Source organism: Aotus nancymaae, unplaced genomic scaffold, assembly GCF_030222135.1.
Source record: "Aotus nancymaae isolate 86718 unplaced genomic scaffold, 86718_ANA_hifiasm-v0.15.2.pri h1tg000039l, whole genome shotgun sequence".
Classification (NCBI taxonomy): domain Eukaryota; kingdom Metazoa; phylum Chordata; class Mammalia; order Primates; family Aotidae; genus Aotus; species Aotus nancymaae.
Window position 1 is genome coordinate 13,120,477 of NW_026988453.1, and position 24,812 is coordinate 13,145,288.

The following is a 24,812-nucleotide window of genomic DNA, read 5'->3' on the forward strand; positions in this document are numbered from 1 at the left end:
ACTCATCTGTAGAAATTAAAATGAATTTTACCACTGTTAACTGAAGCTTAAATTTAAATAATTGGTATTTTTAAAGTTTTTTTTTTGTAAACACATATATTTATTTCTAAATATAAAGATAACTACCAAAGCCAGTTCAGTATATATAACACAAATAATCAAATTCATATAGCGGATTATATAGCTCACAGAGAGCAGTTATATTGTTTATCGAGTACTACTAATGAATATCAAGCTTATTTTCTATAGAGTTCCTCTAGTTTTTAAATTTGTATTTGTCTTACTAGCTTTTCATATGTGGCATATAAGGATGTACCATGTATTTTGGTTTTTAAACTTAATTCTAAAATTAATTTTTAAATATTTTGAATAGCATCTTGAACAGAAAAAATTAGATTCCAGTTTGAAAATTTGTGTATTTGAGGAAGTTGAAATCACTTGCTATCTTTTAACATATATGAGAGCTATAAATAAAATATTTTCTCATAATATATATAGTAAACTATGTTACTTTGGTCACATAGCTTTTTCTTATCTTTTATATGCAGGTTGGCATACAAGGAGCAGTATTCCTTGGTGTTTAAGGTCATGGATTCTGGAGTCAAAGTGTCTGGATTCAAGTCCAGGTTCTACCACTTCATAGATTTGTGATCTTGGACAACTTAATTATTCTCTGGGCTTCAGTTTACTAATCTAAAGACCAAGATAATACTATAGTACTTATCATAAAATTGTCTTGACCATTGAAATTTTAAATTATCTGTCATCCTTCTTCTATTTCCCTCTTTCCTCCCATGCTCTAATCCAAACACGTTTCTTCTCATATTTTTCATTTTGGTTAGTGCATTACCATTTACCCAGCCACTCAAACTAGAAACTTTAGAATTAACCTCAACTCTTCTTCTTTCTTATCCTCTACATTTACATAACTGGATCATCATCAATTTTCTTTGAACAAAGACTAGATTTCACCCTTTTCTGTTACTACTGCTACTACTTAGTTTAAGAACTGAAGATACTTTACCACTATTGATCTGCTACCATATTTCTGTTTTCTAGCTGTTTTAACCAATATAGTTCTACAAGGCAAACTTCTAATCATGTTACTCCCCAAATAGAAAATTTTGAGGATGATATTCAAGGTTTTTTGACAATTTGGACCTTGCTTTCATCTCCAGTCACAGCTCCTCTGGTATATTCTTGATCTTTCCTGAACAAACATGTATTCATTCATTCATTCATTCATCCATCCATCCATCCATCCATCCATCCATCCATCCATCCATCCGTCCATGCAGCCAGACAGGGTTTTAATCCTGATTCTTCCACTTACTATCTGGACGCAAAATTTAATATTTCTTCGTCTCAGTTTACAATGCGGATGATAGTAGGATCATTGTGAAGATTAAATGAGTTAATATATGTAAAGTGCTTAAAACAGTGATTGATATATAGTATGTGCTATATGGTTTTGTTGCTATTTTTGTTAGCAGTAACTAGCATTCTTAAGTGACATGAGCTACATTTTCTCTTGTCATTTAGTTTTCCAACAAATGGAAAATCAGTCTGCATGATATCCTAATCCTGTGTAGCCACTTAAGGCATTAAATGTCTGAGTGTTTTAAGCCTGGACTAAAAGGAGAACTTTTATATATATTTATTATTACAGTGTAATATTGAAGTACTCCTCTTTTTTGCCTCTTCACACCAGATTCTGTCCTACTTCTGATTTTCCTGGCTATCTGAAATGCTGATGATAATTATTGTTTTCCTTTTTACTCTGTATCTCAGGCTTGATGCATAACACTGTTTTTATGTCATATACCTTAGCTTTTATTAAAATAGTTTTCTTCCCTGGCTGTTCTTCAGTCTGAGGACAAGACAGGCAAGGCTAACATATCTGGCTATAATTTCTTGGTTCTAGTAACAGTGTCTGTTCCTCAGCACAAGCCTGATATCCAGCTCGCATTCCTACCATTCCTGCTGCCTCCTCCTCTCACTTCCATTGCCCCTGCCTTAGCAATATTACTCTCTGCTTCATCTTGTTCTGCAATATCATTGACCCAGCTTTGAAAAGATATAATGTCTTATTCAATTCTATACCTGGTATGCCTAGCTTTTATAAATAATGGAAAAGGAAATCAAAGCACTTATCATTGACCAGTTGGTGACTTAATTTTTAATAAATGAGTTAGGATACTAATGGCAATTTCTCTCTGATTACAGAAAGAATCTTGGAGAAAATAATATTTTAATTGCTGCTTGAGTGATGGAGGAAGAAGCGTAGATTACACAGGGATCTTTATTAGGGGTATTTGAAGCTTAGAATTTATTCTCAGCTAATACTTGAATATTATCTGTAAGGCATTGAGGATACAAAAACTTAGTTCCCGTTTAACTCCAGATGACTGATAGAGTGACAAGTAATAAAAAAGTTGAAAGGCAAGAAAGATTGCCAAGGACCTGGAGAAGCTGTCTTTTGTCTTTTCCCACTGTATGAAACCTCTGTAGGTGATTTCATATATTCTCTTGAGACCAAATTCTCTTGAAAATCTAGTAGCTTGTCATAACAGGATTTCATTCAGTTTCTGGAATATAGCTTGATCTTCCGTCTCTGGGCCTTTGCAGATGCTATTTCTTACTACTTCTTGAAATATAACCATAGAGTTCATAACTTCCAGAAGAACTTTCTTGATCTTTCAACACTGGAATAAGTATTTCTGTGGTTCTCATAGTCCCTGTTCTTTCTCAATTTAGCCTTTCTTACACTGTATTGCCTTACTACACTCTGTTGTAACTGTCTTCGCCAGATTGTTGAAGTAACACAGAAACTGTTTAACAATGCCTGGTATGTGTTGGTGCTACAAATATATAAGTTGGTTGAGTGAATGAGTAGGATAAAGCAGAGAGGAGTTGGTCATTCCGGGCAAGAGGAAGAGGATCAACAAGAAGTGTGGTATTGAATATTGTGGATTCTTGAGAGTGGGTACAGCATTTGACTGAAGTATAATATTGAAAAGACAGGCTGGAGCGTTAACTGCCACATCATGGAGTACAAAGTTTATTTACTAAGAAACAGCCATTGAAGCTTTTAGAGATAAAAATAATCATCTCATAAATTTTGTTAAGTGATATATCCGTGCTTGGGATATAACTTTTTTCTAATTCTGCTTGGAATTTTGCTCTTGTTGCCAAGGCTGGAGTACAATGGTTCAATCTCAGCTCCCTGCAACCTCCCTCTCCCAGGTTCAAGTGATTCTCCTGCCTCAGCCTCCCGAGTAGCTGGGATTACAGGTGCCACCACCACACCTGGCTAATTTTTTTATTTTTAGTAGAGACAGGGTTTCCACCATGTTGGTCAGGCTGGTCTCCATCTCCTGACCTCAGGTGATCCACCCACCCTGTCTCCCAGAGTGCGGGGATTACAGGTGTCAGACACCATACCTGGCCCTTTTTGTTGTTGTTGAGACAGAGTCTCACTCTGTCACCCAGGCTGGAGTGCAGTGGTGTGATCTTGGCTCACTACAACCTCTGTCTCTTGGGTTTAAGCGATTCTCCTGTGTCGGCCTCCCCAGTAGAAGGGATTACAGGTGCCCACCACCACGCCTGGCTAATTTTTGTATTTTCAGTAGAGACAGAGTTTCTCCATGTTGGCCAGGCTGGTCTTGAGCTCTTGATCTCAAGTGATCCACTCACCTCGTCCTCCCAAAGTGCTGGGATTACAGGCATGAGCCACCGTGCCCAGCCTTTTTTCTAATTATTTTCAAAATGTTGCAGTACTCTTCAATGGATTAAACATATGATGACTCCTGTCTTTTTTTTTTCTTTTTTAAGACAGAGTTTCGTTTTGGTGCCCAGGTTGGAATGTAGTGGCACAATCTCGGCTCACTGCAGCCTCTGTCTCCCAGGTTAAAGCGATTCTCATGCCTTAGCCACCCGAGTAGCTGGAATTACAGGCATGTGTCACCATCCCAGGCTAGTTTTTGTATTTTTAGTAGAGATGGGGTTTCACTCTGTTGGCCAGGCTGGTCTCGAACTCCTGGCTTCAAGGGATCCTTCCCCTTTGGCCTCCCACAGTGCTGGGATTACAAATACGAGCCACTGAGCCCACCCAACTCCTGCCTTTCTTTCAAGATTGTTCCTACAAATTTATAAGGAAACTTAGAAAATTTGAATGAATGCTGCTGAATGAATTGAACAACTGTCATGAGACTTTGCAGTTTGTTTTTCTTATAAACGGAACTATTTTTAAACTATGACAAAGAAAATTCAAATAAGGTAGTAAGCTAACTTATGTTTGGGGGTTTCCTTCTTATTTGTAGCTTAAAGAAAAATAAATGCTTACAGCTGTGACTTTTTTTTCTCTAGTATCTCCAGAGGCAGTTGGATTTTTGTCAGCTGTTGGGGTGTTTATTATCTTGATGCTGCTCCTTTTTCTCTATATTAATAAGAAGTTCTGTTTTGAAAATGTTGGCGGGTTTCCAGATCTTGGTTCAGAATACAGTACAAGGAAGAATTCACAAGATAAAATTTGTAAGTATCATATTGCTGCTTCTGTTGTTTTTTTTTAATCTGTACTATTATTTACTTATTTTAATATATACAATAAAAAGGTTGGTTGTGACATATAATAAACTAATATTTGAGCTATTATTCTGTAAAAGGTCTACTGTTAACTAAATTGTGTTCCAATATCCTTCTGTTGTTCACGAATTGCTATTACATACAGGTGAATTTTCTGCTACCACAAAATGACATTTTAATTTTTTATATTTAAAATATGCTTTTGAGCCTATAATATGAGCAGAGATGCTTGAGGAAGAAGGAAGTATCTTGTTACTTCATGTAGCGTACTTCCATTGTCCAAGTGGCTCTTTAGAGAGCTTTTTCCCCCCACATCCCTAGAACACTTTTGAAAGTATTCACCTTTTTTCTTTACCTGCTATTTAATTTTCAGCTAACGGGTAACTTTATTGTTTGGAGGAGGTGGTATCAGCTCTGATTATAAAAAATAATGTTCCACTCCCTCCCTTAGCACCATATTTTATAGTGTTACTAGATACTAGGAAAGATGAATGCCATTCTCTTATGGAAATGTTTTCCTTGGAGTTTCTTTCTTTTTTTTTTTTTTAATTACTACAAGAGTTTTTACAATTTTCTGTTTCCAAAGACTGGTTTATAAAAATGATAGTAGGAACAAATTGGAAATTATAAAAGCAAAGTGTTAATTTAGAAGAAAGTGACGAACAGTAGCTGAGAAGTCTTGCTTTTCTTATCTGTGTACCTGTGTTGGAGATACGCTTTTCTCTTATATCTGATAACTTAAAAAGCAGTAGCCCCATTACTTATAAGAATCTGTTAATTATTGAATTATATTCTGTGACTTTTGCATTAAGAAACTAAATAGTATTTTATAAGTTTTAATTTGGTCGAGTTTAATGTTTCTCGTAATCCACTCCAGTCCTGCTTTTTGATCATTTAAAGAACTGGCTAAAAGTATCTTTTTAGCAGCCATTGGTAATTCTCTGGTTCAGCATTTCTGGTTTTTCTTTTGTTTAATGATACCTTTATGTTTTTAAATTTTGTTGAGTACTCCCAAAGAGCTTTTTGTTGATGTGGATTGTATCTATTGATATGTACCATATTAAAGTTAAAACTGTAAAAATTTAAAAATGTTATTTATCAATTTATTTTTTAAGATCAGTAAGACTATTACATGTTAATATAAATAACATCTAAATTTTAAAAAACTATTTTTCAAAACAGAAAGAAAATAGGGAAAAAATGGTGAGAAGAGTGATTTTGTTTTACAATTTTTGCAAATCTTTTTAATGACTGGCATAATGGAAGACAGCTGGATTCTCATTTCTGCTTCTGCATTCAATCTGTCATGTAGCCTCTGGATAACTACCATATTCACTTGTGAGCCAATGAGAATGAAAAAGTTAAATACCCCCTTGCTGTTATTGTAAAACTGATCTTGACCTTGAAGATCCCTTGAAAATGTCTCAGGGACCTTTATTTTACTGAAGCTTGTTTTTCTGTCACTTATTAAATAGGAATAATAGTATTTATCTCCTAGAATCACTGTAAGATCAAGTAGGATAAAATGCGTCAATTACAGTGCCTTACATACAGTAGCCAGTCAGCAGATGTCCACACCTCCTCTCCCCTATTCTTACCACTATGCAAAATTGTTTAGATATTTTTCTTTAATATTTTTCTTGATTTGAAATGATACTGGTAGTTTATTAATAAGATAGGGTAGTTCCCTTGCATAGATTATTAGTAAGCAACTAAAAGTACATAATAAAAATCCTTTTTATGCTTCTTCTTTCAGGTATAGAATAAAAACTCAATAGTGTTTGAGGGAAAAATACTGTCTTGCTGCTGTTATAATAGCTGTGGAGTGGGAGAAAATGTCATTATGTTTAAACCAAATGGTTTGATTTTTTTCTTGTTTTGGAAGAGTCTTCAACATATTTCTTTCAATGCATAATGTATTTACAGAAAGATTAAAAGCTATAATGCGAATTGCTAATATGAGCTGATGAATAGCAACATTTAAGTAAATGTTAAATTCAAGTTCCAAAGTGGTTGATATTTTGAGAAGAAAAAATTCCATTATTGCACCTTTTAGGAACAAGGAATTAGAAAATGGCATTTTTCAGAAATTTCCAACAGAATCTGCCTTCAGTGTCCTCTCTGGTAGACACAATCAGCAGTGCTGTAGGTGATTTGACCACTGCTGTTGGGGAGGTCAGCTATGCTTTAACTGACTCAGTTGCTGAGCAGGTAACAAGTATGATAAGTGGTCTTCGCCCAGAAGAGGAAAGCTCTGCAGCGGAAGAAACTGGAGACACTTCTAAACAAAAAAATGCCGGGTCAACAGAAGTCTCCCAAAACACTAATTGTCAGAAAACACAATCCAGTTTAGAGCACAGAGCAAAGCAAATAAATACTTATAATACTTCACTTTCACAAAAGCAAGATCAAGGAATACATGCAGAAAGAGTATTTAAACATGCTAATGATAGGCGGCAGACTCTATCAGAGTATCAAGACGCTGGTAATACTGGTGATTCTTCTTTGAAAGGCTGCATGAATAGTGGTGGGATATCAGTTATCAAACAGAATACAAGGGCTGGATCTCCTTGTCAAGAACCTGAAAGTACTGACAGATGTAAAACAACTGGACTGGGAATTTCCAGTAATGGTAAGAATGATTTAAAAGAGGTAGGATATCAAGAAATGAAAGGAAGTCAGAAGAATGCCAACGGAATAAACAAATTGTATGAGCAAAAGAAATACGTTAGTACAGATAATCGTAAAAAGGAAGAATATACTAAATCTGGACATGTATTTTTGGGAAGCGATCAAGAGAATATGGGGCATTTCAATAAATACAAGCATCTTCCTGATTTAGGGCATTCAGAGCATTTAAAGAAAGCCAAAAAATGTATTAAAAGTAAAGCATCCAAAGGGAATGAGTGTTCAGGAAATGAATGTTCTTTAGAAGATATTTGGACAAGCAATAGGCAAATGACACAGAAATCCATTATAAAAGAAGACATACATCTAGCACCATCAACTAATTCTAAAGATAAGTTATCTGGGAAAATTGAAGAACAAATAAATTCAAAGAAATACTGCAAAGTAAAAGAAGACATAAACCCAAAGAAAACTGGGGCCATTTCTGCAAAGAAAGGAACAGCAAAGACTAAAAATGAAAAATATTCTAATATAATGCCAGAAAAAGGTGAGGTCTCTTAATGTTGGTGTGAGTGGTTAAATTTTCTCTTGATTTTTAAAATTATTAAAACATCCAGATTTCTCAGCTTTCCTATTCATGTGTCTAAATTTAAGACGTTCTTGAATCCTTTTACTAGGAGACATTTTTAAAGTCATTCAGTATTTTTTCTAAAATCATTTCAAGAGCATTCATGTTATTTGTACCACTAAATATTGCCCCTGGTCCCTGCATTATTTGGCCAGTTTTTCAGCAGCCCTAGTTTTTCTTAATGCCCATTTAGTTTATAACCAGAAACTTCATGGTTTTCTTACATGCTTTATTTGGAGTTTATTTGATGTGCTGTAGTTGCTTTGAAATTTTTATATAACTAACTCCGAAACCCCTTATACAATATTACTCTTTGCATCTATCCTAGTAAGAATTTATATCAAATGTTAAATTTTTTCCTGGAGAGCAATAGATGTTATTTTATTCAATAACATGGTTCAGGATACATTTTTATTCATTTTGCCCATACATTAAAATTTTTATATTACTGCCCTATTTACAATAAGTATACATGAATAACCTATTGTTATGCATGAGTTCTCTTTATAAATTAGGATTCTAATTAAGCATTTATAGTTTTCAACCACAGTACTTGTGATAATTTTCAAAACATTACTAGCCGCTCATACTGCTAATAATTACTTCTGGTAATCTCTTAGTCACATCCATTTATTGCTGATTTGGTCACAAGGCCGAAAGTACACTGGCTTTTGTTCATAAAATACACATCTGGAATTTTTCTGTAAAGTCGTACTCTCATAAAATAGCAAAAAGCCAAGTAGCAGTAACGAGGAAGATTTTTCAGTTCTGCTATGACTACATACATAATAGGGATCTGCTATTTATCAATTATATGAATGGTTTTACAGTGATACAGGAGAGGCTAATCCAGGATGGATGCACTAACTTAAGTGTCAGTTTTTGAAAATGTATCCATTTTGGAATCTGTTTTTCTAGCAGTTTTTTAATTGTCAGATTTAGTGATCTTTGGTAGGCCTGGTTTAGTTCTGGTAGCCTTGTTGCTTAAAGTAGCAAAAATTTGAAAATAATATAAAATGTTTTACATATTATTTTATTCAGAATATAACGGTAGAATAGACACTAGTAATTAATATATTACAAGTAGCATGTAGGGTTTTCGATTTTTTAAATTTGTTTTCATTAAGAAGCATGCTAATACCTAAAGAAACCAGACATTTCTCACATATTCCACAATACAGTCAGTACTAAACTTACACATGCAGTGTTCCCAAAATCATTTCCAAAGTTGTTTGACCCATAGATTAACCCTTCATTTAGCTGAACTATATTACTGGTACCTGGTATTCTAGGTTCTGACATAGGCTTTGTAAGTTATAGAAAAAAGAGGAAGGGTTTTCTTCTGTATTTCTAATTGCAGATTGCTTTAGGTAATGCTTTTCAGTAGGCGAGGTTTGACTGCAGACTAGTTACCCTCCTCAAGAGACTCAGAACCCTCTCTTGCTTTAAGATCCCCACCATGGCATCCCACAAAGTGGTAACAGCTCTGTACTGGGAGTCAGAGGCCTTGTAGCTCTGTCATCTCAGTGTTTTCTAATAGTATTTTCTGCAACAACAGAAAAGTTTTACATACCTGCATTGTTCCATGCAGTAACCACTAGACACATGTGGCTGTTGAGCACTTCAAATGTGGCTAATAGCATGGAGAACTGGGCTTTAATTTCTGTTTAATTTTAATTAGTTTAAATAGCCACATGTGACTGTTGGCTACATATTGGGCAGACACTGTCACCATATGTGACATTTGGTGATAGTGTTACCGGTTTGTGAATTTATTTTACTAATTTAAAAACTGGGACTAGACTAGATGACATCTAAGCTCCTTCTAACTCTAAACAATTAGTTTCTGTCCTGTATTTATAAAATTACTTGTTCTGTAACTCCCACTCAAATTTCAACCTTGATTTTTTTGCTACAGATGATCTTAACTGACTGTAAAGAGAAAAATAACCAGATTGAACTAATGAATTTTAACCACTGCAGTCTCTTCACCTTGCTAGAACTGTTTAATAATTCTAAGAAAATTATACCATTGTGCAGTTTCAAAATGTTTACCTTTTTTTAAAACTGGTAATACCTAGTGCTTTTTAGAACAATATAAAATTTATACTCCCTGAAGGTTTTGTTTGAAAGTTAAATATATTTAAGTAAAGTTTTCCTAGAATTCTACCTTTCACAAGCAGTAAGAAAGTTAAGTTTGGTGTCTATCCTTCTAGATATTTTTGTCTGTGCATACCTACACTGCATTGTGTGTGTGTACATGCCACATGTGTGTGTATGTATATTTTTCAAAGGGGAATATAATTATAGCTTCTACTTCTTAACCTCCTTTTTTCTCATAACATGATATAGTAGTTATTCTTTCCCTCAGAGTTCTTTTACGTTCACATCCTCAATTTAAATGACTGCATAGTATATCATTGAATAGATGTATCATAATTTATTTAAACAAAGCCCACTGATGGACATTTAAATTATCTCTTTTGCCATTAAATACAGTACAGTGAATTGTCTCAAAAATATATCTTTATTCATCTGTGAATTTATTAGGCTGAATTTTTAGAAATAGAATTGGTAAATTCCTGGAAAAGGATCAGATTATGCATATTTAAAAGTTTAATATGTTTTGCCAAATTGCTCTCTAGGAAAGTAATCATCAGTTACAATTTCACCAATAGTGTATACCTGCCCATTGCTGTATTTTACTGCTAGCACTGAGCATTGTCAGTTTTGATAATTTTGGCCAAAACGAGAACCAGAAGTGTGTCTTTTAACATGAATTCTTTGAACCAGATCCATATGTACTGGCAATACTTAGAACTTCATTTGTGTGTTACTTATCCTTAAAAAAATGTAAAATGGTAAGTATTATAATTTCCTTTATATGTAACATGGTTGAAAAATCCCTTTGACTAACAAGCATTATTTATATAATAGAAGGTACAAACTGATCTTTTTCTGGTAAAACATAAAAATCTAAAGCTTGAGCTGCTTATGTGAAAAAATTTTATTTCTCTAAATGTGAAAATTCAGGTTGTATATATGTGTTTGTGTGTGTGTGTATATATGTGTGTGTGTATTTGTGTGTGTATATATATACACGTGTGTTTATATATATAACTTCAGCAAATTTTCCATACTTTATTGTGTTAACATTATCATTTGATGGGCCCAGCAGGGCCAGGTGATGGGAGGGAAATTTTTTAAAATTACTGTTTCTTCTTCATGTCATTCCAAATAGATAATTCCTACATGGACAAAGATGAGCATGGTTCGTCCTCTGAAAGTGAAGATGAAGCACTGGGTAAATATCATGAGGCCTTATCCAGAACACACAATTCCAGACTACCAATGGCAGATTCTAGACAAAAGAACTATGCTTGGGAAACAAGGCAGAAATACAGTCCTCTATCTGCAGAGTATGATGGTTACAGTAGTGAAGCATCAATAGATGAAGGTAAGATGGGTTGTTTTATTTTTTTACATGACATGCTATAGTATTTGATCACTTGTGCCTGAAATTCTAAGAATCTGTGGCTGCAGCATAAACAAGAGAGCACACACAGTACAGTCATATTTCTGGGAATGTGATTTATTCAAATTTATATCTTTGGGCTCAGGCCAAAAATCAAACCAATACCAAAACACCCCAAAGCAAAACACCAAATAATTTACGTAATGTGATAGTTGGAGCTCTCATTTCACAGTGAGCATATGCTTAACAAGCATGATATGGAAGATGTGAATCTGCTGTTCTCTCAGATGGAAGCAGTTTCTCTATACCTGTTATAGGAACTGATAGAGTTTAAGTCCCCCACGGTGTTGAATATGATTCCAGTGTGTAAATGTATGCTGTTTCATTCAATATGGCCTCTAAACACCAGCCAAATGTTGCACATGGCACACGGCGGAAGAAATGGTAATCTGTTTTGTGCAGAAGGGAAAACTGTCTGAGATGAATTTATTGAGAGCTGGTACTATATTATATTATGCTTTAAAGGCAATTTAAGGGATTTTCAGGGATTTTAGTAATTTCAAGGATTATTTGTCTCTAATTGATTTTGTTGTATGTGCTGAAATTGAACTTTGAACTCGACCTGTGTAGAAGATACCAGTCTACTTACACATGTTTTTATATATCTTTCTGTGACATAAATGAGACATGTTTTTGCCATTAATTAAAGCATATTTATTTCTACATTTAAATAAATTATTCACTTGCTTAGCAGAATGTATCGCTACTCATCATGATTATTATGTTTATACGCAGATATGAGGGAAAGAATAATACATCCTATATATCATTTTTATCATTATACATAAACAAAAGCTATCCTTGATTTTGTAGCTCTGACTAACTTTTTAGAACCTATTACTATGGATGACTTGAAGTCTTATCCCAGCATGTACAGTTGTCAAAGGGGCTAAATTGTCTATTACTGTATTTGGCTTCATGCCAACTAAAGATTAATGCACCTCATGTCTGCTGGCACACAGATATAATAATAAATTAATCAAATACTGAGTGACTACTGTATGGTAATTATGAGATGCAAGGGAAGAAATAAGTAGTCAACATGTATTTTACCCTCGAAAATACATTTTAGTACTAAGGAAAACAAGACATGTACTTACTAAGTTAATTAAATAATACAAAGCAGTAAAACCAGTTCCCAAGTTATGTACACCTTTGGTACATGAATAGTAGAGTGGGAAGAGAATGGGTTTTGAGTTCTGGTCCTTGTTAACTTTCTGGCCATATCTCTTAATGTATTAGCTGTGAAACCTTTGGTAATATAGTTCATTGTTTTTAGATTTCTTTCATTGTCTGTAAAGTATGAATAATACTGAACTGGTAGGGTTGCCATGAAAATTAAATGATAAATGTAGTACAGTTTTTAGCATAGTGTCTGATAGCTAATAGCTAAGTGATCAGTAAATGTAGTTGATTATAATGGTAGTGAAAACAGTGATGGTCACGAGTAAGCCCTGAGTGTGCATTTCCTTTTTGCAGGTACAGTTAGGTTTTATTTTCTATTCATTCCTCTTTCCTCCCACCCAACACCCCTCTGCTGTCTTGATGACTTCTCTGTAGTTCTGTTAGTCTAGCATGACTTTATAGCCTATGGAGAGAGCAGTGAGGAGAGAGGTACAGCCTAGGTGCTTGTACTATTCTTACCCTACCCTCTGCACGTGGTCCAGTGTCCCAGAATCACCTTCTCATTGTATTTTACTCTTATATTTAGGACCTATCCTGTACTCTTTTACACATTTCCGCCCTAAATTATTTGATGAAACAGAGTAGACTAATTTTAGACATTCTGAGATTAGATTTATTTATTTCGTAAACATGAAAAGCTTTCGTGAACACATTTTATGTGTCACACACTGCTAGACACTGTGGATATGAAGATCATAAACTTGTTTCTCTCAAAAAGCCTGTAAACTGGAGGAGGAAAATCAGTGAGTATGTTTGTAATATAATATGGTGAGAGGTCTGTTAGTCACATGAGCAAAGTGCAGTAGAAATATTGAGAAGGAAAAAAAGAAGACAAAACTTAAAAAAAAAAGAAAATGAAAAAAGAAATACTAAGTAGGAGGTGATTTTGATTTAGGGAGGTAGGAATCTGAAGAAGTCTAATGGGATCTAGGAGAACTGGATGTGAGCGAGAATTATTTCAACAAGCATGGAATAGGGCTTTCATGCAATCATGAATCCAAAAGAAAGTGTATTTCAGTGCCTCTAACTTTCAAATTTTGTTTGAAAACAGGGCAAGTAATAGGACTGAATGCCTTGCTCAGGAGTTTGAGTATTGTCTTATAGGAAATGTAGAACCCTTTTGAAGGTTTTTAAGCAGGAGAGTGTGATAAAATTTAGAGAATATTTCAGGGACGGAGAGAAATCCACTTGACTCCAACATAGGTGCATCTATACACATACATCTGAGGGAACAGGAGATAAAATTGAAAAGAGAGATGAAGTCTAAGGCCTGAAGTGCCTTCTGACTAGAAAGATAGGGTTTCATTTGTTTGCCAGTGAGAATTTGCTGAAGAGTTTTTTTACTAAGGAACCATAATCAGGGTTGTGCTTTAGAAAGATTAATTTAGCAGCAAGCAGATTATCAGAAAAGATACTAGTTAAGGAGATATTTGGGGTAGTATATGTGGAAAATGATAAAGGTCTGAATTACGGTAGTAGCAATGGAAATACAGGAGGATAGGAGAGAGGTCATTGAGGCAGAACTTAACTGGATGTCTGAATTACGGTAGTAGCAATGGAAACACAGGAGGATAGGAGAGAGATCATTGAGGCAGAACTTACTGGATGTCTGAATTACGGTAGTAGCAATGGAAACACAGGAGGATAGGAGAGAGATCATTGAGGCAGAACTTACTGGATGTCTGAATTACGGTAGTAGCAATGGAAATACAGGAGGATAGGAGAGAGATCATTGAGGTAGAACTTACTGGATTTAGAAACTGAATGTGTTTGGAACATTTGGAAAAAAGAAGGAAGCATCAGAGATAACTGATTTTCATCATGTGTGATGAGGAGAATGATGAAGTCATTAATATGAAATCCAGAGAGGGACCTGTGTTTGGTTGGAAGTGAGCACTGGGTAAGAGATATGTTAAGTGATTTTACATGTGTGATGAGGCAGGTTATATTTAAGCAGTTGGAAATGGCTATCAAGCTTGTAATCTTGAATGCATTTGAGGGAGAAGTTTTCAGATCATATATGCTTAGAGAATAGAAACTACGAACATGAATTAAATTGATGAAGGAGAAGGTGTAGAGAGAAAATGTCAGAAAATCATTTCCTTTGACAGGAGAATTAAGGGTGTCATGTAAAGAATCGAAGAAACAGTAAAAGAGATAAAGAGGAGAATTAGGAGAATGTTATATTTTATCAGCCATGGAAGAAAAGTTTTAGAAGACGAAGAAAGGTAGAGTGGTTGGGAAGGGTGATAATTCAGATTAAACCCCTTTGTCCAGTAGAAGTTGATCACTCGTTTTCAGTTAAGTTTTAGGGGAGTAATAAGGAATTCAGATTGAATGGTATTAAGGAGAGGATAAGTGGTAAGGAAGTGTACATTTGCTGCCTACACTTTCTTACCACTTACTCTGTTCTTACCAACTTTGAGAGTCAGAGAGGTAGTTGAGGGGTTTTGTTTGTAACCCAGCTGTTCACCTTCTCCCTCCCGCCCACTGATACTCTCCTGTGGTATATATTTGGGATGGACGGGGATTTGCGTCTCCACCTGGTGGTTGCCCCTTGGCATAGCTGCCTCTGCAGAAACTGCTACTTGATGACTGATCACCCATGTAAGAGAACTGCTGAGTACAGTTCTCTTGGTAAGACTTCATTCATTTTCCTGTGTGAGTAGAAAATAAATGACACATAAGCAAAGAGATGAATAGAATACGTTACACCTCTTACTGCTCTGACCCTTCAGTCCGCATTTGACCATCACACAAGTTTATAAAGGTTAGACTTGACTAATGTGAGTTAACTAAAGGGAATCACAAGATAGAAGGAAAAAACCCATGTTTTTTACATGGCATAGTATTTATCTCATTAATGCTAATAAGGAACCTTTGTCCATTTCTCAACACCCTAAGTAATTCAAGTCGAAAAGCTTTGGAGCAGCCAATTTTGAAAACAAATCTGCAGGAGTAGAGAAGAGAAGAGAGGACCTGAAGAGGGATTAGGAGGGACCAGTGCAAGAGAACTTCTACCAGGGAGTGAGGACTGCCATTTATTGAGTTTCTGCTGTGTGCCTCACTCTGTTTCTGTTACGCTGTCATGTTTAATCTTCATTGCCATGTATTGTGGTAGGTAAGATTCTACAGAATTGAAGTGACTTTAAGTTGATTTTTTTTAACTCAAAATCACACAACAAGACAAAAACTATGCTTGTCAGGTTGACAGCAAAATTAATGTTTTTTGGCTTGCATTAGGTCATCACTGCTACTTTAGTATTCTCCCTAAGTCTCTTTCATACAAGATGAACCCCTTCAGTTGGTCCTTTAGAGCAGGTTATATGTTATAAATTTGAAATACGCATATTCTAGAAAAAGTAAGAAAATGTGATGGCATATTTGTTGATCATGTTTTCTCCTCTAGGTGGCCATATTAATCTATTTTTTTTTTTGGAACTACAAAAGGGATATCTGTAAGAAATTTTTGTAGAAAAAGAAACAATTTATCAAATTCTTTTGCTCACAATTTTAATTTATTTTTACTGTGTTGTGCTGAAACTTAAGGGCATCTTCTGATAAACCTCTTTTATTTTAAACAGGTCAGTATCAAATATGGTTCGTGGATATCTCGTTTAATTGATGAGCTAGACCAACCTCTGAAATTTCATTTATACTGATTAGTACTTTCTATTTTTATATTAGATAGGAGAAGCTTATTCAAGATGATTCTATATGAAGATCAAGTTCAGTATAAAATTACTAGAATATCTTTTGTTATTTATTAGCTTTTTATTATTAGTTTACCATAGAGATTACATAGCTACGTTTATATATTATGGAAAACTGTGTTATTAAATTTACATTATTTATTTTGTGGGCAAGTTAATGTAAAACACCATTGAAAAATAATTTTCAGCATCACTTATGTCTTAGGGTGTATAGCTTATACACACACACACACATATGCACACACACAAACATACATACACACACACCTGTCATTTTCTTTCTGTTATAGCTATACCATATTAACTTAGATGTTATCTTAAAATTAGGACTACCAAAATATATTTATTTATTCCTTTTATTCATATTTTACTTTTATAATAATTTAATATTTAAGTGTAGTAGATTATTTGTTTATATTTAAGTCCATTTTAACTAAAAAAGTTTAGTTTTTAAAAAAACTACTGATAGCCAGCTGTTGACTAGAAGCCTTACTGATAATATAGTTAATTAATGCATATTTTTAATGTTATTTGTATTATATGCTGTATTATTACAGTAAAGTAAGCTAGAAAAAAGAAAATGTTATTAAGAAAATTGTAAGGGGACTGCACACAGCAGCTCATGCCTGTAATGTCTCTACAAAAAATTTTAAAAAACTAGCCGAGCATGGTGGCCCATGCCTGTTATCTTAATTACTCGGGAGGCCATGTCAGGAAGCCACTTAAGCCCAGTAGTTTGAGGTTACAGTGAACTATAATCATGTCACTACACTCCAGCCTAGGCAACAGAGTGAGACCCTGTTCCTAAAAAAAAAAAAAAAACTGTAAGGAAAAGAAAACATATTTATTGTTCATTAAGTGGACGTGGATTATCAAAAAGGTCTTCATTCTTGACTTCATGTTGAGTAGGCTGAGGAGGAAGAGGGGTTGATCTTGCAGTCTTAGGTGCCAGAGAGAGATGAAAATCTGTTTATAACTAGACTCTCGCAGTTCAAACTCCTGTTCAAAGGTCAACCATACATGGTTTATTTAGATTTTTGGTAAACTTTTTTCTTAATTTCAGATTTTTATTTATGAACATCTCTCCTCTAAGGAATTCTTTATCGTGTGTATATTTTTAAATATGGCCAATTCGAAGGGGAAATAATCTTGACTCTTTTTACTGCATCTTTGGTGTTTTAGAGATCTTTTTATGTGATGGGATTAATTCCTCCTGATAGTGTAGAATTTTATTTTTCACATCTACAGTATTTAGTTTTCTCTTTTTCTTCCTTATTGTGATACAATATATACAGCACAAAACTTACCATTTTAACGATGCTTAAATGCACAGTTCACTGTCATTAAGTATATTCACATTGTTGTACAACTGTAACCACTATTCCATCTCTAGGATTTTTTCATCATCCTAAACGGAAACTCTATTCCCATTAAAAAATGACACTTCAAGGGCCGGGCGCGGTGGCTCACGCCTGTAATCCCAGCACTTTGGGAGGCCGAGGCGGGTGGATCACGAGGTCAAGAGATCGAGACCATCCTGGTCAACATGGTGAAACCTCGTCTCTACTAAAAATACAAAAAATGAGCTGGGCATGGTGGCACGTGCCTGTAATCCCAGCTACTCAGGAGGCTGAGGCAGGAGAATTGCCTGAACCCAGGAGGCGGAGGTTGCGGTGAGCCGAGATCACGCCATTGCACTCCAGCCTGGGTAACAAGAGCGAAACTCCATCTCAAAAATAATAATAATAATAATAACACTTCATTCTCCCATCCCAGCCTCTGATAACCAGTATGGATTTGACTACTCTAGGTAGCTCATATAAGTGGAATCATATTGTATTGGTCCTTTTTTGTCTCACTTATTTCAAAAGTCAGCTTGATGTCATCAAGCTTCATCCATCTTGTAGCATGTATCACAATTTTTTACTTTTTTCCCTTCAATTTTAAAATTGTGGTAAAATACACATAACATAAAATGTATCATCTCAGCCATTTTTAAGTGTACAGCTCAATAGTTTGCAGTCCTGGTGTTGTGCACCATCACCACTGTCCATCTCTAGAACTCTTTTTCTCTTGCAGAGCTGAACTCCATACCCATTTAAGCAACTTTCCATTCCCTCTTCCCCCAACCCTGGCAGCTACCATTCTACTTTTTGTCTCTGTGATTTTAACAACTCTAAGTACCTCATATAAATGGAATCATACCCTATTTGTCTTTTTGTGACCAACTTATTTCAGTTAGCATAATGTCCTCAGTTTCATCCATGTTACAACGTGTACCAGAATAGTCATCCTTTTTCAAGATGAATAATATTCTGTTTTGTGCATGTGCCGTATTTTGCTTAACATTCATCCACTGGTGGACGCTTGTATTGCTTCTGTTTTAGCTGTTGTGAATAATGCCGCTATGCACATGGGTGTACAAATACCTCTTTGAAACTTTTCTTTCAGGTCTTTTGAGAATGGACCCAGAAATGAAATTGGTAGATCTACGGTAATTCTATTTTTCATTTTTTGAGGAATGGCCATACTGTTTTCCACAGTGCCTATACTATTTTACATTTCCTCCAGTAGCATACAAAGGTTCCAATTTCTTAACCTCCTAACCAACACTTATTATTGCCTGTTTTTTCAAAATAATAGCCATTCTAATAGGTATGAGGTGATATCTTACTATAGTTTTGATTTGCATCTCCTTAATTAGTAGTGATACTGAACATCTTTTCATGTGCTTATTGGTTATTTGTATATCTCTTTTGGAGAAATGTCCAACTCCTTTGCCAATTTGGGAATCGGGTTGTTTGTTGGTTGGTTTTGAGTTTTAGGAATCCTCTATATATTCTGGATATTAATCTCTTATCAGATACACAGTTTAGAAATAGTTTTTCTCATTCTGGGCTGGCATTTTTTACTTTGTTCATAATATCTTTTGATAGACAAAATTTTAAATTTTCATGAAGTCCGCCTCGTCCGTTTTTTGTTGTCTGTGCCTTTGGTGTCATATCCAAGAAATGTGCCAAATCCAATGTTGTGAAGCTCCTTCCCTATGTTTTCTTCTAAGAGTTCTGTAGTTTTAAGTCTTCTGGTTATGATGTGATCCATTTTGAGTTATTTTTATTTATGATATTAGGCAAGGGTTCAGTTTCATTCTTTTACATTTGGATATACAGTTTTCTCAGAACATTTGTTGAAAAGGTTCTTCTACATTGCATGGTCTTGGCTCCCTGTCAAAAATCATTTGACCATATATGCCAGGGTTCATTTCAGGACTCTCTGTTTCATTCCGTTGGTCGATGTGTTTGTCTGTCGCCGGTACAACAGTGTTTCAGTTACGTAGCTTTATAGTACATTTTGAAATCAAGAAGTTTGAGTCCTCCAGCTATGTTTCGCTTTTTCAGAATTGGGATCTCTTTGAGATTCCATGTGAATTTTAGGATGTTTTTCTATTTCTGCAAGAAACATCATTGTAATTTTGTAGAGATGGCATTTAATCTGAGATCACTTTGGGTATTATTGGTATCTTAACAATATCAAGTTTTCTAAACCGTGAACATAGTCTGTCTTTTCATTTATATCTTGAATTTCTTTTGGAAATGTTTTACAGTTTTCACTGTACAAATCTTTTACCTCCTTAGTTTATTCCTAAGTATTTCATTCTTTTTGATGTAATTGCAAATGGGATTGTTTCTTAGAAATTTCCTTTTCAGATTGTTCATTGTTAGTGGATAGAGATGTAACTGATATTTTTAGTGTTGACTTTGTATTCTGCTACTTTGCTGGATTTGTGTATTAGGTTATTAGACTTTGTTTGTTTGTTTTTTGATGGAGTCTCACTCCGTTGCCCAGGCTGGAGTGCAGTGGTGTGATCTCAGCTCACTGCAACCTCCACCTCCTGGGTTCAAGTGATTTTCCTGCCTCAGCCTCCCAATAACTGGGATTACAGTTTCCTGCCACCATGCCTATGTCCATCCAGCTAATCTTTGTGTTTTTACTAGTGATAGGGTTTCACCATGTTAGCCAGTCTGGTCTTGAATTCCTGACCTCAAGTGATCCGCCTGCCTCAGCCTCCCAAAGTGCTAGGATTACAGGTGTGAGCCACTGTACCCGGTCTGATTTTGTTTATTAGTTCTAGCTAATTTGTTTAGTTTTTTTCTGTGGTGGAATCTTTAGGATTTTCTAGATAGAAGATCATATAACCTGTGAGCAGAGATAATTTTACTTTTTCCTTTTCACTTTGGATGTCTTTTATTTTGTTTTCTTGCCTAATTGCTGTGGCTAGGACTTTCAGTACTATGTTGAGTAGAAGTGGTGAAAGTAGGCATGCTTGGCTTTTTCTTGATCTTGGAGGATAAGGTTTCAGTCTTTTATCATTGAGTATGATGAGCTGAGGAGTGTTTTAGGAAAGTTCGTCAACTTTCTCTGTTGTTGAGATTCAGGCTTGTCTGTGCATGACTGTTAGACAGGGAGGAGAGTCTGAGAGAAGATCACTCACAAGAACAGTTTCTTGAGAGAGGTTTAGAAACCAGACATGGTGAACTTGCTCAATAATAAAACTCTTAATTAGTTTGGAAAGGCAGTTTTTGGTTTTGTTTTGTTTTGTTGAGACAGGTTCTTACTCTGTTGCCTAGGCTGGAGTGCAGTGGCACAGTGATGGCTCACTGCAGCCTTGACCTCGTAGGCTCAAACGATCCTTCCACCTCTGTCTCCTGAGTAACTAGGACTATAGGCATATACCACCATGCTATCTTTTTTTTTTTTTTTTTTTTTCCCGTAGAGATGGGGGTTTTTCCATGTTGCCCAGGATGGGGCAGTTTTAAATATAGCTTGCTATCTGCATCTGTTGATAGTATCATATGATTTTTCTTCTTCATCCACATGTGATGTATTACATTTATTAATTTTCAAATGTTGAACCAGCCTGGCATACCTGGAAACTTGGTTGTGGTTTTTAATTCATTATTGGACTTGATTTGCTAATGATTAGTTTGGGATTTTTGAATCTTTCTTCATGGGAGATACTGGTCTGTAGTTTTCTTTTCTTGTAATGTCTTTGGTCTTAGGGTGATGCTGGCCTCATACGATGAGTTAGGAAATACTCACTCTGCTCTGTCTTCTGAAAGACAGTGTACAGAATTGGTGTAATATCTCCCATAAATACTTGGTAGAATTTACCACTGAATCCAAAATTTCTGTTTTGGAAAGTTATTAATAATTGATTTAATTTTAAAATAGATATATATACCTATTCAGATTGTCTGTTTTTTCTTGTGTGAGTTTTAGAAGATTGTGTGTTTTAAGGAATTGGTTTATTTCACCTAGCTTATCAAATTTGTGGGCATAGAGTTGTTCATAATGTTCCTTTGTGATCCTTTAATATCAGTGTGGTCAGTGGTGACAGAGATTGGTATCTGTTTCTCAGATTATTTTCCTATAACAGCTTTTACCTGATTCATGCCTGAGTTCTGTGGAGAGCAAGGGGGCCGTTGTAAGACCTGAAAAAGCTGTTTTAATAAATCCTGTAATGCCCACCTATTGTTGTTTAGGGATTCTTTCTAAAAGAAAGTAACAAAAAGGAGAGAAATTTATTCTTTCCCCTTTGTTATGGACTACCGTGCACTTTGGCACCTTCAGGATTTAGGGGGCAACTAGCAGAGGATGACGATGCCCAGAAGTAGAGCAGAAAAATAATACCTGGTGGAGTGTTTAAATACCATGGCAGAGTTAAGTATCTTCCTTTTTTCTCTTCTCATGTGGTCATTCCTTTTCCCAGAGAAGAATGTCATTGGAATCCACTGAAGATGCTAGATTAAGAAAGCTTAAGTACACTGCCTTCATTTACCTCTAACTCAGATATTTCTGTATGGTACTGACATAACAGAGGCATCAATGCAGTTGAATTTCAGTAGCATACCAGCTGCTTCCACGGCCTTAGGAAAAACAGTTAAGTAAGCAGTGTTTTCTGCCGGTTCTTACTACTGTCTCTTGTATTACCTTTTCATCACCATCTTTTACCTTTACTCGCCTAAGCACTTTATCAGGTTTATCCCCCACCAAATATCTCTTATTCTCAAATATTATGTTTTCCTCTTTTACCAGTAGAAGGATTCTTTACCACTGGAAGGTTCCAAGTTATCTATTTCCTTTCTAAAAATGGAAGTAAAAAAGGAGGAGCAGAGGAAAACCGAGCTTGAGTTAGAGTATGAAACCATGTGAAATCATACTTGTTTGTTCATGATATTAACTCCTCAGACCCACTTTAGTTTTTTATAAAAGTGACTCTGACTTTAGTACCCAGTTTTAAAAAAAACTCATCGAGTAGAGTGTAAATATTAATAGATACAAATAAATACTTGAACAGAAGAATATATCAATGCTGTTGGTTTTTTATTTAAACACTTAATATGAAGACAATAATTAGAAACTGATTAATTTAGCTGTATTGTTCTCCTAGTTTGCTCTTTTATGTTTTCCATTCTACTAATTGTTTGTGATAGAAGCTTACCTATACATTTGCACTATTTATTTATGTATTCTCTAAATTTGTTCATAGTACTCCCAAAATTACTGCATTTTCAGTTTTTTTTTGCCTTAAAACTGAGTTTTAATATGGAATGGGATCATTCAAATATCCTTTCTTTCCAGTTACTGCTGTAGTGCAAACTAGAATGAGAATTAGGGGAGACAAAGTAGAAGTCAGTTAGAAGAGTGAGAACATGCAGTGAAAGGTTCAGATGATAATGTAAGTAGAAGTCAGTTATAACAGTGAGAACATGCAGTGAAAGGTTCAGATGATAATGTAAGTAGAAGTCAGTTATAACAGTGAGAACATGCAGTGAAAGGTTCAGATGATAATGTAAGTAGAAATCAGTTATAACAGTGAGAACATGCAGTGAAAGGTTCAGATGATAATGTAAGTAGAAGTCAGTTGTAACAGTGAGAACATGCAGTGAAAGGTTCAGATGATAATGTAAGTAGAAGTCAGTTGTAACAGTGAGAACATGCAGTGAAAGGTTCAGATGATAATGTAAGTAGAAGTCAGTTATAACAGTGAGAACATGCAGTGAAAGGTTCAGATGTTAGTGTAAGTAGAAGTCAGTTAGAAGAGTGAGAACATGCAGTGAAAGGTTCAGATGATAATGTAAGTAGAAGTCAGTTATAACAGTGAGAACATGCAGTGAAAGGTTCAGATGTTACTGTAAGTAGAAGTCAGTTATAACAGTGAGAACATGCAGTGAAAGGTTCAGATGATAATGTAAGTAGAAATCAGTTATAACAGTGAGAACATGCAGTGAAAGGTTCAGATGATAATGTAAGTAGAAGTCAGTTATAACAGTGAGAACATGCAGTGAAAGGTTCAGATGATAATGTAAGTAGAAGTCAGTTATAACAGTGAGAACATGCAGTGAAAGGTTCAGATGATAATGTAAGTAGAAATCAGTTATAACAGTGAGAACATGCAGTGAAAGGTTCAGATGATAATGTAAGTAGAAGTCAGTTATAACAGTGAGAACATGCAGTGAAAGGTTCAGATGATAATGTAAGTAGAAATCAGTTATAACAGTGAGAACATGCAGTGAAAGGTTCAGATGATAATGTAAGTAGAAGTCAGTTATAACAGTGAGAACATGCAGTGAAAGGTTCAGATGATAATGTCGGAAGAACATGTCCTGTCTGTCTCCTCTTGGGGCAGATATTAATCATGGTTTGAGTTTTGAGAAGCAAAAAGAAAAGAGACCTGACTGAATGCAAACTTTTATTGGACAAGAGGGACAGACTGTGAGAGTTAAATATAGAAGTATATAAATTATACGTTATGGTAATATGTTTCTTTGGCTTCATTCATGTTAAATAATTACGGAGCCATTTTAAAGAGGTAAATATTAACTGAATATCATTAGTTTGGGGTAAAATGGAATTGAGGTTCTATTTATTTTAATGTACACTTCTGAAAAATCTTTCATCTAAGCAATCTTAATGTAGAGCTGTCTTTTTGAGATTTCCTACCTTTGAGAAAATAAATTACATTGAAATCTCTGATGTGTAAGTCAAAAATTACCTTGAGAATATAAGAGGTGTTTTGATGCCTTAGGACATCTCTCATTTTGCTTGATATGTACCCATAAGGGGAAAGATTGTCTTAGAAAATCAGATTATATTTAAGTCTGAGTTGTTGAAATGCCATCCAGCAAAAGTAAGATCATTTAATGGATTTTGGGTCTTCGTAAGACAGTTATTTACTATCCAGATAGTTATGAAAAAAGCTTTGGCTTTTTATCATTTAACCAATCTTTTAGTCATTGTGCTTTGGTTTTAGTAGGTAATTGAAAAACATAATGGGATTTTGGTCATTGGTAACTTTGAAAATGCTTCTTTAATTAAATATAAATTTAATAAAGCATGACACTTTATAAGGAAAATATTTAATCCTTAAACTTTTTTACTTGTTTCTCAAAGAATATACCCCTAATATTTTTTATAATTTCATAGTGAACAGCTTTTTAAAGATGATAGATCACAATATTTGGAAGTCTGAAAAATC

At 34.9% G+C, this 24,812-nt stretch overlaps 1 protein-coding gene across 7 annotated transcripts in view; it reads left to right on the plus strand.

The window, feature by feature from the left end:
- The window catches only part of SYT14 (synaptotagmin 14), a 197,188-nt gene that overhangs the window by 56,337 nt on the left and 116,039 nt on the right, over window positions 1-24,812 (plus strand). For 5 of the 7 annotated variants that reach the window (XM_064360338.1, XM_064360335.1, XM_064360336.1 and 2 more), the window contains 2 exons: window positions 4,369-4,533; window positions 11,082-11,297. In XM_064360338.1, coding sequence (XP_064216408.1) covers window positions 4,422-4,533; window positions 11,082-11,297 — 328 coding nt within the window. In that variant the 5' untranslated portion in view covers window positions 4,369-4,421. Of the gene's footprint in view, window positions 1-4,368; window positions 4,534-6,340; window positions 7,760-11,081; window positions 11,298-24,812 lie in introns of those variants that run through there. The other 2 variants (XM_012459231.2, XM_012459232.2) reach the window with 1 other exon arrangement.